Raw genomic sequence first — 12,555 nt, forward strand, 5'->3', positions numbered from 1 at the left:
TCCTTCGCAATACTCAAGCCTTTCTTTGTCGGTTTGCTTTCCTAATTTTTGCTTTCCCCTTTTGCTCCCTGCGTGTAGATCAGCAGCTGCACTGTTGTTCTTCCTTCATCCTCCTTCTTCCACTCCAAAAACTTCATTTCATCATAACTTTTTCATACGGCAAAAAAAATCGCGCAAGGTCGGAGCCTATAGATTCGTATCAGAACCCTCTTCCATCTGATATGACACACACACACACACACGTCAAAATCAACTGTGGTCAAAGATGAACAGTGACATTTTTTGGTGGAGTTTTGCTGATTCTGCCTAATCCCGCCAGAATTTGGTCTCGGCCTATGAGAGAGTTGATCCTCTCCTAACGATCTTTCTACCTATACTTGAGTTTGTTGAGTGAATTGAAAGTTTTTTTTTTTTGATTTTTTGTGCAGGTAAAGAATGAAGGGAAACTTGAAAATATAGCCATTTTAGGGATCACCTATTGAAATATAACCTACAATTTTCATTTATTATAAAACTAACCAAAATTGAAGTTAAAAAGACTTATTGCCCTTAGTTTAAAACCTTTCCCTGCTTCCAGAATCGTGGTGTTTCTTTTCTAAATCTTCGTCCCCATAGTTTTTTTTTTTTTTTTCTTAAACAAACTTTCCCCCACAAAACGCACCAAATTAGGCTTGAATAAAATATAAACAGTCCAAACACGGCAAATATAGATAAAGTCGAAAATGTAATCTCATCACTTGTCTGCCTTAGACGTTTGCAGTAACTTGTCCTCTGAGACCACCAGTCCCCCTAGCAGCAATGAAACCAACCTTCTTCCTAGGAGAAGCGTTACGCCATACTCTTGTAGCCGGTCCAATATGTGATAATTACCTCCTCCGTGAGGATGCTTGACTGGGTTCATAGCAACACCACGAATTTCAGAACACTTTTGTTAGTTTTGATTGTTTCTTCATCTAGTATTGTAGTTACTGCTTGGTGTGATCACTTGGTTCAATTACAGTTGGGTAAAGAGAAGTTTGGTGGTGGTGTTTCAATGGAGATGAGGAGTCTAGAGACAGCATAGGAGTGTTAAGAGAAGGTTAAGGGTAATTAAGTCTTTTTAATTCTAATTTTGGTTAGTTTTATAAAATGTGAAAATGTATATTACATTTCAACAAGTGATTTCAAAAATGGCTATATTTCCAAATATCTCAAGAATGAACCAAGAAGAGATATGTTCACTGAAAGACTTGATAGGAGCGCCCTTCGTTGGGTTAGAGAGGTCTCTCTCTCTCTCTAAAAGGTCATATGGAGATCGTCTTTTTTTTTAACCTTTTCTTTGCTTTAAAGTGACACAGGCAGAAGGAATCACCACCCAATCAGTAAAAAAAATGCAGAGGTTCAAAGCAACGTCAACAAACCCAGAATTTTCCTCCCACTCTTCCTTCTATTTCAGGTCTCTCTCTCCCTTCTTCTTATTGTTATGTTGACGTTTTTTTCTTCTATTGGGTTTTGTTTTAATGGTGTATGAGAAATGGGTTGTGTGTAAAAAACATAAAGTCTTGAAATTTATGGGAATATACAGATTTTTAGAAGTAAAAAATAAACTAAATTGCTCTGTTTTTTCTGCTATGTGAAAAAACAGGGGAGACGACAGTGATCGGAACCAAAGGCGTTTTACTGATCTTGGAGAGCTTGAACAGTCTGCTACCGCCTTTCCTCACGATGATGCTGTGGTTTTAAGCCCAAGTATCCTCTCTCTCTCTCTCCCCCCCCTTTCTCTCTTTCTCTCTCTAATATATATGGGTCTTAATCTGGTGTAGGCTCCATGTTCAGCTTAAAAGCAAACAATGTTGGCGGTGTACCTGATAGCTTGCACTACGGGACCTTGAACGTTCGCGGGTGTTTGGACATAGGATCAACTATAACCGGAACAGGAGGAAGAGGGTTTGTGGACACAAGACAATAGCAACCATACATGTACCAGCAGCAGAAAGGGACGACGACATCTGGAAACAGACAATTTGAGAATTGGGATAATAATTCAGCCATGGCTGACAACAACCAGCCGACTGACACTTCTACAGATGTTGACACCAATAACAAAAACCACGTATCACCATCTCTCTTTGTGGTCTTTGTTTCATGAGCATATGCGTCTGCTAGACTGCTACCATACTTTTTCATGGGAATCTTTCTATTGGCTTAGTGGAATTGAGAATCATTTGAAATTTTGAATTTTGAATTACAATCCATGTTGTTTCAAGCTTCAAACAAAGTGTAGACGATTGTTCGGTCAGTTGGGCTCACCGCTCGGCCCCTTCGAATGTCCCTCCCGTAAATTATAGTAATTTAGAATTTCGTTTTGTCAGTTAAAAAATAGTTTCCAGAATATTTTCAATTCAATTACTACCTTAATAACATGGCCCATATCTAAGTTGATTTGATTTAAATCTGCATATTTTACTGTGAACTTTATTTAGCTTTCTAATTTTTTAGTGTCGGTGGATTAATGTGAGATGATTTTGTTTTAGCTTCATGGAGTGCAGCATGGAGCACTAATGGTAGTGGATTCCATAAAGCAGGCAAAGGAAAGAACTACTGGTGACCAAAAGGTTAGAATATTTGGATTATTGATAAAAAGTGATTTTCTTAGAAAGTAATTTTCATCTTAAATGCTAATCCGATTAAGTTTGTGACTGAAACTGTCGCCTTCATAGCCATTTTCTTCAGGTACCCAACTTCCCAATTTAAAAAATTAGGGTTCATTTTTGGGTTTTGTTCTATCGTTAATTTCGGAATGGTGACTATCTTACGCAATGGATGAGATTGTGTGTGTTAATAGAGATTGAGCATCTACAGAGTGAGATTGTGTGTATTAATAGAGATTGGCCATCTACATAGCCACAGAAAATCCCCATGTCCAGTTCTGATTTTTCACTCTTTTCATTTTCTTTGTTCCTTGCAGATTATTTGGACCTTGCAAAACTCAATGGTATGCAGCCTCAGATAGACTTATAGTATTTGTCCATAACAATAAAATCAAATTTTATTGCATAAACCTGATTTTTGGTTGCGTTGCTTAGGATGGATTGCTTCTTGAAGTTTTTTTCTGATACAATACAATGCTCCGAGGGGCGAAAATACAATGTAATCACCATTTATAGGTAATCTCGGCCTACTTTGTAAAAATTTTAATTTTGTGACTTTAAAATTCTTCAGTTTGCTATCACCATTTTGTTAGAATTAGGGTTAAATTTAATAAAAAATATATATATATATATATATATATATTTTTTTTTTTTTGGGGTTAATTTTCACCCAGTTTCTCTTTAGCCATATGGACCATTCTCTCTCTGCGTTTTTTTTCTTCTCTAGGTTCCATATTAATAAATGGGTGATTCAATCACCATTTTAAAATTTACACTTCCTATCACAGTTCACACCCCCATACCAATAAGAGATAACGCCAATTGGAGGAGTTAAGGCCTCTTAATTTAGATGATTTTATTCAATCAAAAGCCAAGGTAAAGAATTTAAGATTGATAAATTTGTTATCTTTACTTTTTGCAATACACATATCCCCGATGAAACTCACACTACTATTCGCTGCACTGCTATAAGGTACGTATGCAAATTTGTACAGATTTATTTTATTTTATTTATTTTTGTTGTGATTTTTGTGTTTGTTTGTTTTGTGATTTCATTTGATTGAGCAGTCTCAGGTGTACCGAATTGTCTATGCACAGGAATGTGGTGGGGAGCTGGGGCAATTGGGGGCCCCATGATGAAACAAAACAGAAAAATCTCGACATTCTAAAACGATTTCACTCTGTAGAAGAAACTAATGACATGAATGATGATGATGTCGGTATGTTTTTATTTTATTGTTTTTTTTTTCGATGAAGTTTATGAATTTGAAATTTAATGATGCTTTTGGTGAGTTTTCGGTAGCTGGGATTTTGTATGTGCATTGTGAGATATATGAGAAGTTTGTTATCGATGGATTCCTAGAGCTATGTATGAGAAGTTTGTTATTGATGAATTCCTAGAGCTTTGGACTTGGAATTAGATTTACCTGTAGAGAAAGCATGAGGTGTTCAGTGCAGTTTTACTAACAAAAGAAACCAATGGAGCGTTGTCCAGCTCATTTGTTGGGGCATGTTGGCAATTAAGACAATCAAAGCCAAATTTATTTTGGTAGGTTGTGGGTTAGTTAAGAGTGCATGGAAAAGAGGAATATGTAAAATTGGACTACCACATATTCGTGTACTCCACAGGTTATTCCTGAACTATAATGTATGAGTTATTACATACTGATTGTGCAACAACCCGTTTCGGGATTTACCGAACAAAAATGATGTTTTTGTATTTTCACTAAGTTTGAGAATATTTTCTTTTTTTAAATGGTTTTTGGGTCTTAAATGGTGTGTCCAAGGGGCCCACCCCTGATTTGTTTGTCCCCGGTGACGGGAATCAAGGGTATATCTCGCTTCCTTACTTTCGGGGCTTCAATTTGATATATTGAATGACATGTTTTGGTCGAGTTTTGAGCTCCATCAGAGCTCAGGAATTTCCCGGCCAGAATCCGGCATTCTCCTTCGATTGGGTCTGGCGACCCATGGTTTGAACTTAGGCCGGGCTTTCTAGCCCAAATCCAAACCCATGGCTTTAGGCCCGTTGCTTTAAGCCCAATCCCCTTTTTATCTTTTGTTTTGTTTCAAATAATTTGTTAAAAGGCCTTGGGCCCTTCCTGCCGAGCCCAACCCAACCCTTTTTATTTTTCTGTTTTATTTATTTTGGTTTAAAAGGCCTTGGGCCTTATATGTTAAAGCCCTAAACCCTTTTAGTTTAAAAACCCAAACCCAACCAGCTAAAAGTCTAAGCCTAAACCCTTTAACCTTTCCAACCCTAAACCCTAGTCAGCTAAAACCCTTTTGTGGAATATTCCGTTAGGGAATATTCCATCAGAGAATATTCCGGTATATTCTTTGGAATATTTTGTTAGGAAATATTCTTTGAAATATTCTTTTTACGTTTATGAAATTTATCCGGGACCCTTCTTAGGGTAATTCGACATCCTGAATCTGTTTTCGACTTCCGTTTTCCCAAATTAAATCGTTTGAGAATAGTTTTATTAATTGGACCCTTTTTGTGCTTAGGGGCAATTAATTGTGACGTTTTCGTCTTCACTAGTTGCGTGGCTCTTCGGCAATTAAGTACTGTGAGTGGACCCCTTCTAAAAATGCATGTTTTGATATTAGAAATGCATACATGAAAAGCATGATTTGATGACTATGTTTTATGAAATATTTTATGAGATAACATGTTTACTGAGGCTATTTTAAATTATTCCTATTTTTCCTATAACCCGTGTTCTTATAGAATATCCGATGGATGATGATATGATATTTTGAACATGTTTAGAACACCTCTTTATAGTATAGCTGATGGATGACTTTATACTATGGAGTTGCTTTTCAATATATGTATGTTCACTGATTTTGTACTTACCTAGTGGTCATTTCCGCTACGGGACGTAGGGATAGATTTTGGTCCGTCCCGGGCGACGGTTTGGTGTTGGCATAGGGCCTGAAGTGTGTTTCCTCTGGCTATTTAGCACAGGCACGAGGAGCCGGCATGGGGCCTGGAGTGTATTTTCCTCTGACTATTTGCTTAGAGACGGGAAGCTGGCATGGGGCCTAGGGGTTATCGGACATTCACTAGTGATTATTATATATACAAGTTATGATTTGAGACATTGCATAGCATGCTAGGTTTCGGAAGAACCTATGTTTATCATAATATATGTGTTTTCATAAAACCTGGGGGTTAATATGTTGATAACTATTTTATTATATATATCAACTTAGTCCACTCATGTTTGTTTTGCGCCCCCTTCAGGACTTAGAATCGAGGCATACAATCCAGGCGTTCAGACACTTCTGCATCGGCATCATTCAATTTTATATTATTTCTTTTAGTGTTCTAGTTAGTTGTATGCTCTGAACACGTTCCTTAAATGCATATTCATTATTTTTTTATATTTGTAAGCCTTATCTACCGCTTGTTTTCAGCATTTGCACTCAATAAATGACTTGCGTTATCCTCGGGTGTCAGTCAGCACGTGCCTATCCTGATATTCGAGGAATATCGGGATCGGGGCGTGTCAGATTGCATACCTCATGATATAACATTATATTTTGTATTAACTTTGTGGAGTTCCTATCGTTTAATGGTGTTTGTTTGTAAACCCTGCAGAAGAAATCCCTTCATTTGAACTGACTTGCATTTTTTTCCTAACATTTAGTTTCTTTTTTTGTTTTTCTCAGTACCAGACTTTTGATGAAACTTACAATTTTCTTTAATTGATTGTAGAACGTTAATTATGTTGTTTTCTTAATTTCTCAGTTATAGACTTTGGTAATCTCATTGCAATTAGGTGTTGAAATTTCCAAAAAATAAAAAATAAAAAATAAAACAAACCGATGATGAATTATGAGGCTATCGAAGGAAAGGACTGTAGTTTTGAAACAACACTATAAAACAAATGGTTAGAGTTGTTTGTTTTTATTTGATTTTTTAAGGTGTTGCTAGCCATTTTAATTCAATTTAAAACGTTTTTGCTTTGGTTAGAGTATTATGTTAGGTGTTTTTTAAATGATTCCATTTACTTCTTTTTACATTAATTGTTTTGGATTTCTACCTTAATTGTATTACTGAAAGTTTATTACTAAATTACTTGTAGATCAAGATTTCACACGAAAGCCAAGAGCGTACGAAGGAGCAGAGACTTACAATATACATAATGACTTAAAACAGGCTTACTATTATTCTCTTTTGTTTCTCTTCCATGTTTTGTTGCATGTATTCAACCATTATTTTTTGTTAGTAATTTGTCTAGATGCACGTACATGTTGGTACTAAGATAACATAATGTAAAATCCAAGTGTTTGAAAGGATTGTGTGATTACTAATTTACTATTGCATTGGTTTACACCAATGGTTGAATAGATCAAGACGCTAAACTCTCTGCACGCATCACGTGCATGCGACATACCTTTTTTTCAATTACGGGGCTCTACATGCCGCTAAAGATGTCTTATGTTGGTTGTTTTTCATTGAAATTGTCAAAATAGCTCATTGAACAAATTGAAAACAACTAATGCAAAACAACTTCAGGGGCGCGTAGCGTTCATGATAAAAAAAAATGTTTCTTGCATGCACGTGAATGTGTGCCGCTAACGATTATAATGATAATGTTTGTATTATAGAAGATGTCACGCTGTCGTTCAAGCCTGGCCCTACAAATAAATTCAAATCAGATTCTGAATACTACCTTCAAAGTCAATGAGAAGATTCAAATTCCAACAGAGATGGTGTTTTTCTGCAGAAAACTAGAAGTGGAAAACCAAATTGAACTCTCAGACTTACCGACGAAATTGTCTATATTTAGTGGATGTCGCTGATACAATATTGATAATTGGTAAATATTGTTAATACCAAATTGATATTTAGTACCAATACATCAATATAACCTTAATATGGTATCGGTATTAGATACCAATGTCGCCGTTCACGTCATTGGAGTTACTTCATATATTAAAGCGGGTCACTTTTGACTCGGCCATACAGTACATCGACTGTCTGACGCCACCTACGAACCCGTTACAAAAGTCCCGCGCATATCCACGGACGTAACAACTCTCCACCCTATCGAAAACGAAACAACACGGCGCCAAACCCATATTGTGTTTCTGCTGTTTCTGATCGATTGTTTCACAGTTTAACAACCTAATTTTGTAGAAAGTGTTAAATTCATGAACAAAGTCGATTGCATTCGAACACATGCCGATAGTGATATGCATGATATCAAATAAGCAATCACGAAACAAGAAAACCGGAGCAAAACATGACACCAAACGATGAGAGGGTTCATATTTCTTTGTTAATCATAACTAAAATTAAAAAAAAATCGTAACTAATATCATCATCGTTCACACGATTAATAGTTCCACTGCCATTTATCGAATAGATAGTACTGAACCACGCCTTCCACTGTGTGTCCGTGACCAAGAACAAAATTACTGGATGCAGGTCAGTCCATAGTGAAATTGCATATTTTCTGCATCCTCTGTCATCACTTGGACAAAATGGGCAACTTGGCATACATATTTCCGTTCAACATTTAATGAATCTAGCCTAACCAATCCTAGATATCGAGCGAGGCCGTAAGGGTAAGTGTGAACAACGAACTTGACAAGTCCGAAATAATAAGATGGAGGAGCAAACAATTGCTTCCACCACTATGTAACTAATAAGCTTAATTAATCATCCATATTACGTACCACTAGTTGCTAGCTTACTAACCGAGGAAACAATAAAATTAAGGATACTAAAACACATGGTTATTTCTAATGTTACATAAAGATAAGAGAGAGCTCTGGAATGAATCCAAACCACATCTAGCTAATACAGACAGACATACATAGGATATCTCTTCTTGGTAATAAGGGTTACTTATTAATTTAAATTCTACCTGGAAATGATGATAGATCAGATTGCAGAAGATCATATAGATCATCAATTCAATTTCAATGTCAATGGCAAAGGAGGGACCGGATGAGTGAGCGAGTCAGTCGACTACAGCAAGAGTTTGATACTCTTTCTCGCCAATAGCTAGTTCCATGAGATGGTGAGGGCGAAAATCCCCACCATTTTCCAAGAAGTATTTGACCAAATTTTTGGAGTCACCACGCAACACCGTCACCCCTCTATGAGGAAAGTCAAAGGATAGAGAACCATACCCCCACCCAACATCCCAAAACACAATATGTGGCACCGCATCATTCCCATACCCCTTGTCCTCAAACATGCTCCGTACGGTCTCATACAGAGTATTGTAGCCCTTCCAATCATAGCCTGCGCAGTCGGTGAACAGAAACAGCTTCTTGATCATCTGCTCTGGCTTCAAATTCTCCTTGACAGCCACGTCCAAGATCGCATCAAACACCATTTGAAAATCAATACATATGACACCGTCTGTTCTCCTCCCCATACTCGTCAGAAAGGACAACTTGGACTTAACATTGTCGAGGCCTTGAATGGAATGCAGCTGGGGCAAAGAATGAATGCCGCGGGAATCAGGCAGACAGAAATTCATCACCTTTCCGTTCCATGGCGCTTCACTCAGTTCATACACCAAAAGTCCCAAATTCAGACTACTAGACTCGGACCAGCTGTTGTCACATACGGCCCAGGCGTTTTTGAATTTGCCCCCCTCCTTGAGCTTTTGCACCATTGACTTCCACTGAAGCTCTGCCGCTTCCCCAACATTGCCATCTTCCAGATGGCGGAGGATGTCATATGGAAGCAAAGCGTCGGGCTTTATTATTGTTGTTGCTGCTTTCACCTCCTCCAAGTACGTCTTCACCTCGCAGCGCTCCCACCTGGCAAATTCATGTTGACGATCAGAGTAGTTTTTCAAGGGCGCCAAAACCTCCTTCCTCAGCCGCTCCCACTCCCACCATACATCTGATTCGGGGGCGAAAAGCCTCCTCGCAGTGCTTTCTTCCAGCGAAATGGAGCGCCTCTTATGTGCCTGCCAGGGGTTCTCCGTAAGTAAACAATCTATAGCCCAAGAAATGCGAAGATCATGATAAGCATGAGCATCAAGAGAACCGCGTTTAGCAGTGTAGTCGGTATCATCCTCAATATCGTCATCATAATCACACGGCTTGAGCTCGAGCTTGTTCTGCTTCAATTTTTCAAGATCTGACTTCAACCGCTCCGCAAAAGCATCCATACCCCGGTCGTGCAACAGCCTGTAAGTCGGGTCGTGGGCGTACCGATAAGCATGAGAATTCGGATTCTCGCGTTGAAGTAACTCCTCCACTGTATGATCCAGCTGATCCTGGGGAGGAACGAGGAGGCCGTACAGAACGTCGAGCAGGCTGAACAAAGGACCGAAGGAGTCGGCAAGAGAGCCGAAGTTGCGTAACAGAGTGTTGGGGTGGTTGTGGTGGAGCCAAACAGCTGCGAATTCTAAAGCTTCACTGTACCGTTTCGATCCGTCGATATCGCAGTGAGAGAGGTTGAAGATGAGCTTGAGAGTGATGAGAGGATCGTGGGACCAGGCCAAGGGGAGCTGTTGACGCAGATAGTGAAACATTTTGGTGTGATACTCCTCCTCCGTCTCCTGTTGCTCCTCCCGGTAATCGCTGGGTAGTTGTGTGACGTTGAAAAACAGATCGAGGCAGGGGTCGCCGTACGCCTTAAAAACCTTGTTATTCTTGTTATTTTCCTTCTCCAGAATCTCCATGTCCACGTCGACAGCAGCAGCCGCCGAAACCGAATCGGAAGCAGCCATTGCTCTTCTTCTTCTTCTTGTCCACGTCGGGATTATTGGGAGAACCGAATGTCGGGATTGACGAGCCATTGAAATAGTTGTTGGAATTGTTGTTGACCTTGTGGGTGTAGTGAGGACAAGGAGGTTTCGGGCTGCTCTAGTCGGAACAGCAGCCGTCGTCAAGCACCCTTGCGGTGGCGGCGGCAGGAGCAGTGGCGGTTTCTTGATCTGAATCATCGTATTTCTCAAACCCTAACCCTAATTCAAATTGAAAACAACGGTAGCTGGCAAGTGGTTGGAGTTTGGAAGATGAAACTGTTTCCTTGTGGGAGGAGAAGAAAACGACTTGACGACTCAAGGACTCTGTCTTCGTCTCTGGAGAAGGAGTAGGTGCTTGCTTGGAGTTCCTTTTCAAGTACTTTATACTGGGCCACCCTCTAGAGACGTAGCAATCACGGTGGTCCAACGTTTTGGTCAATCGGTTGGATTTATTTAATGAATGATTACGTACAATATCGGTTTTAGATTCTGCAAGGATTCCGCTAGATACATAAAATTAGAGTATTGATAAACCCTAAACCCTACAGTGTAATTAGAGTTTTTTTTTCTCTTAACTAAATATGTATGACTATATTAATTTATAAATTTGGTTATAATGTGTTGCAATGATCAAATTTTCGTCACTTAATTTGTAACTTAAATTCTTTAAATATAAGTTTTAACGAAAGTGTTACCATATTATGACGTGTTTAATATAAAAAGTAAAATTCAATTAGGTTAAAATCGAGAAATGAATGCATTAATATATGTACCACACTAGATGATATGATTAGGAAAATATAGGCTTGAATTGGTGATTCCAACATAGAATCTAACGGGTATAGGTATTTTGCTCTTTACTTGGGTGCCAAGGATTTTCCTTTCCTACACGGGCTACATGCAAGTACCAGTACCAGTACCAGCTCCTGCACGAGATTAAATCGGCAATTTTCTTGAATTTTTTTATTATTTATCTTATGAAACACTTTTATCTTTTATGAAAGCCAAACGAGACAAAACTTGGGCACCATCCGGGTATATCATAATGACATGGACCTGCTCCGCCCGTTACATGGACTCGCCCGGCCAATTACATAAACCTTGCCCCGCCAATTACATGGATCTGCTTTACCCAAAAAGAAAATTACATTGATCTGCCCTGCCTCACTCCGTTTATTGTTTATAAAATTTGGACCCGTCCCCGAAATGGTTGGACCTGCCATCCCCGCTGGTCCAAGACTGGTTAGCCCTCTGCTAATATCATTAATTTGATTTGAAATATAAGAATAATTAAGATCTCTCAATGAAATATGTAGACAATTTTGGATACTAATCAGCATTATTATGATATCTACATTATCAATAGTACAATAAACATGTATTTTCAAATACGGGGTCATTATAAAAGAAAGAACAATATTTAGCTACTTAAAGATGAGTAGAAATTCCTACTCAAATTTTTTTGTATTCGAATCATGGAAATTTGTGTTTATGACCAGAACTATAAATATTATGAATCACACTGTAAAAATCATCTCTACAAAAAATGAATTAAAACTAAAGTCGTTTAGTCAATTTATTCTAGTAAAAATACATAGATGGTTCGCAATGTTATTACCAATTCTGTTCATTTGCTGTTATACAGTTCGATGACTAAACGACCTTAGTTTTAATTGATTTTTTGTAGAGGCAATATTTATAGAGTCATTTATAATATGAACGATTCTGATTATAAGCATGAACTTCTAATAATAGGCAAAGAACAGTTTTGAGTAGGAACTCCTACCCATCTTTTGAGTAGCCAAGTATTGTTTTAAAAGAGAAGGTTATTGCTCTGAAAATTTTATGTTTTTTTAAATTTTTATTCAATAATATATTTACACTAAGGTGGTGGGGTTAGTAAATTGGTTGAGAAATTATTCTTGAAGTTTGAATATATTATCCCTCACAAGTAATGAAGAATATCATTAGATTGTTATACAAGTGGTAGTCATGAAAATTAATTTAGGGATAGGACCCCGAGACATACATTTTGACACATGTTTTTGTGGCTCTCATTCCATAACCTTTTTTAAGGTCCAAACCGTCTATATTTCAATTTATCATCCATAGATCATCCTTACAAAAAAATCGGCAATCCCAAAAGTATTAACACATTCATCTGTAGCAAATAAAATCGACAAATACGA

At 38.0% G+C, this 12,555-nt stretch overlaps 2 protein-coding genes across 3 annotated transcripts; one reads left to right on the forward strand and one right to left on the reverse strand.

Moving 5' to 3' along the window:
- The first annotated feature begins 425 nt into the window (after positions 1-425).
- On the forward strand, positions 426-2,585 carry LOC148692449 (uncharacterized). Of its 2 annotated transcripts, none has more exons than XM_088682007.1 (4): positions 426-1,261; positions 1,330-1,435; positions 1,625-1,728; positions 1,803-2,585. In XM_088682007.1, exons 2-4 carry the CDS (start codon positions 1,371-1,373, stop codon positions 1,946-1,948), a joined length of 315 nt encoding a protein of 104 aa, XP_088538133.1. In that variant the 5' UTR covers positions 426-1,261; positions 1,330-1,370; the 3' UTR covers positions 1,949-2,585. The 2 variants fall into 2 exon arrangements, with proteins under 2 accessions (XP_088538133.1, XP_088538132.1); XM_088682006.1 differs by having other exon boundaries at positions 1,338-1,435.
- Positions 2,586-8,614: 6,029 nt separating this feature from the next.
- On the reverse strand, positions 8,615-10,348 carry LOC137744493 (uncharacterized). Its single transcript, XM_068484295.2, has one exon. The coding sequence runs from the start codon at positions 10,346-10,348 to the stop codon at positions 8,615-8,617; it is 1,734 nt and encodes a 577-aa protein (XP_068340396.2).
- Positions 10,349-12,555: the final 2,207 nt, after the last annotated feature.

Source organism: Pyrus communis, chromosome 12 (genome assembly GCF_041283825.1).
Source record: "Pyrus communis isolate YQ-2024b chromosome 12, ASM4128382v1, whole genome shotgun sequence".
NCBI lineage: Eukaryota > Viridiplantae > Streptophyta > Magnoliopsida > Rosales > Rosaceae > Pyrus > Pyrus communis.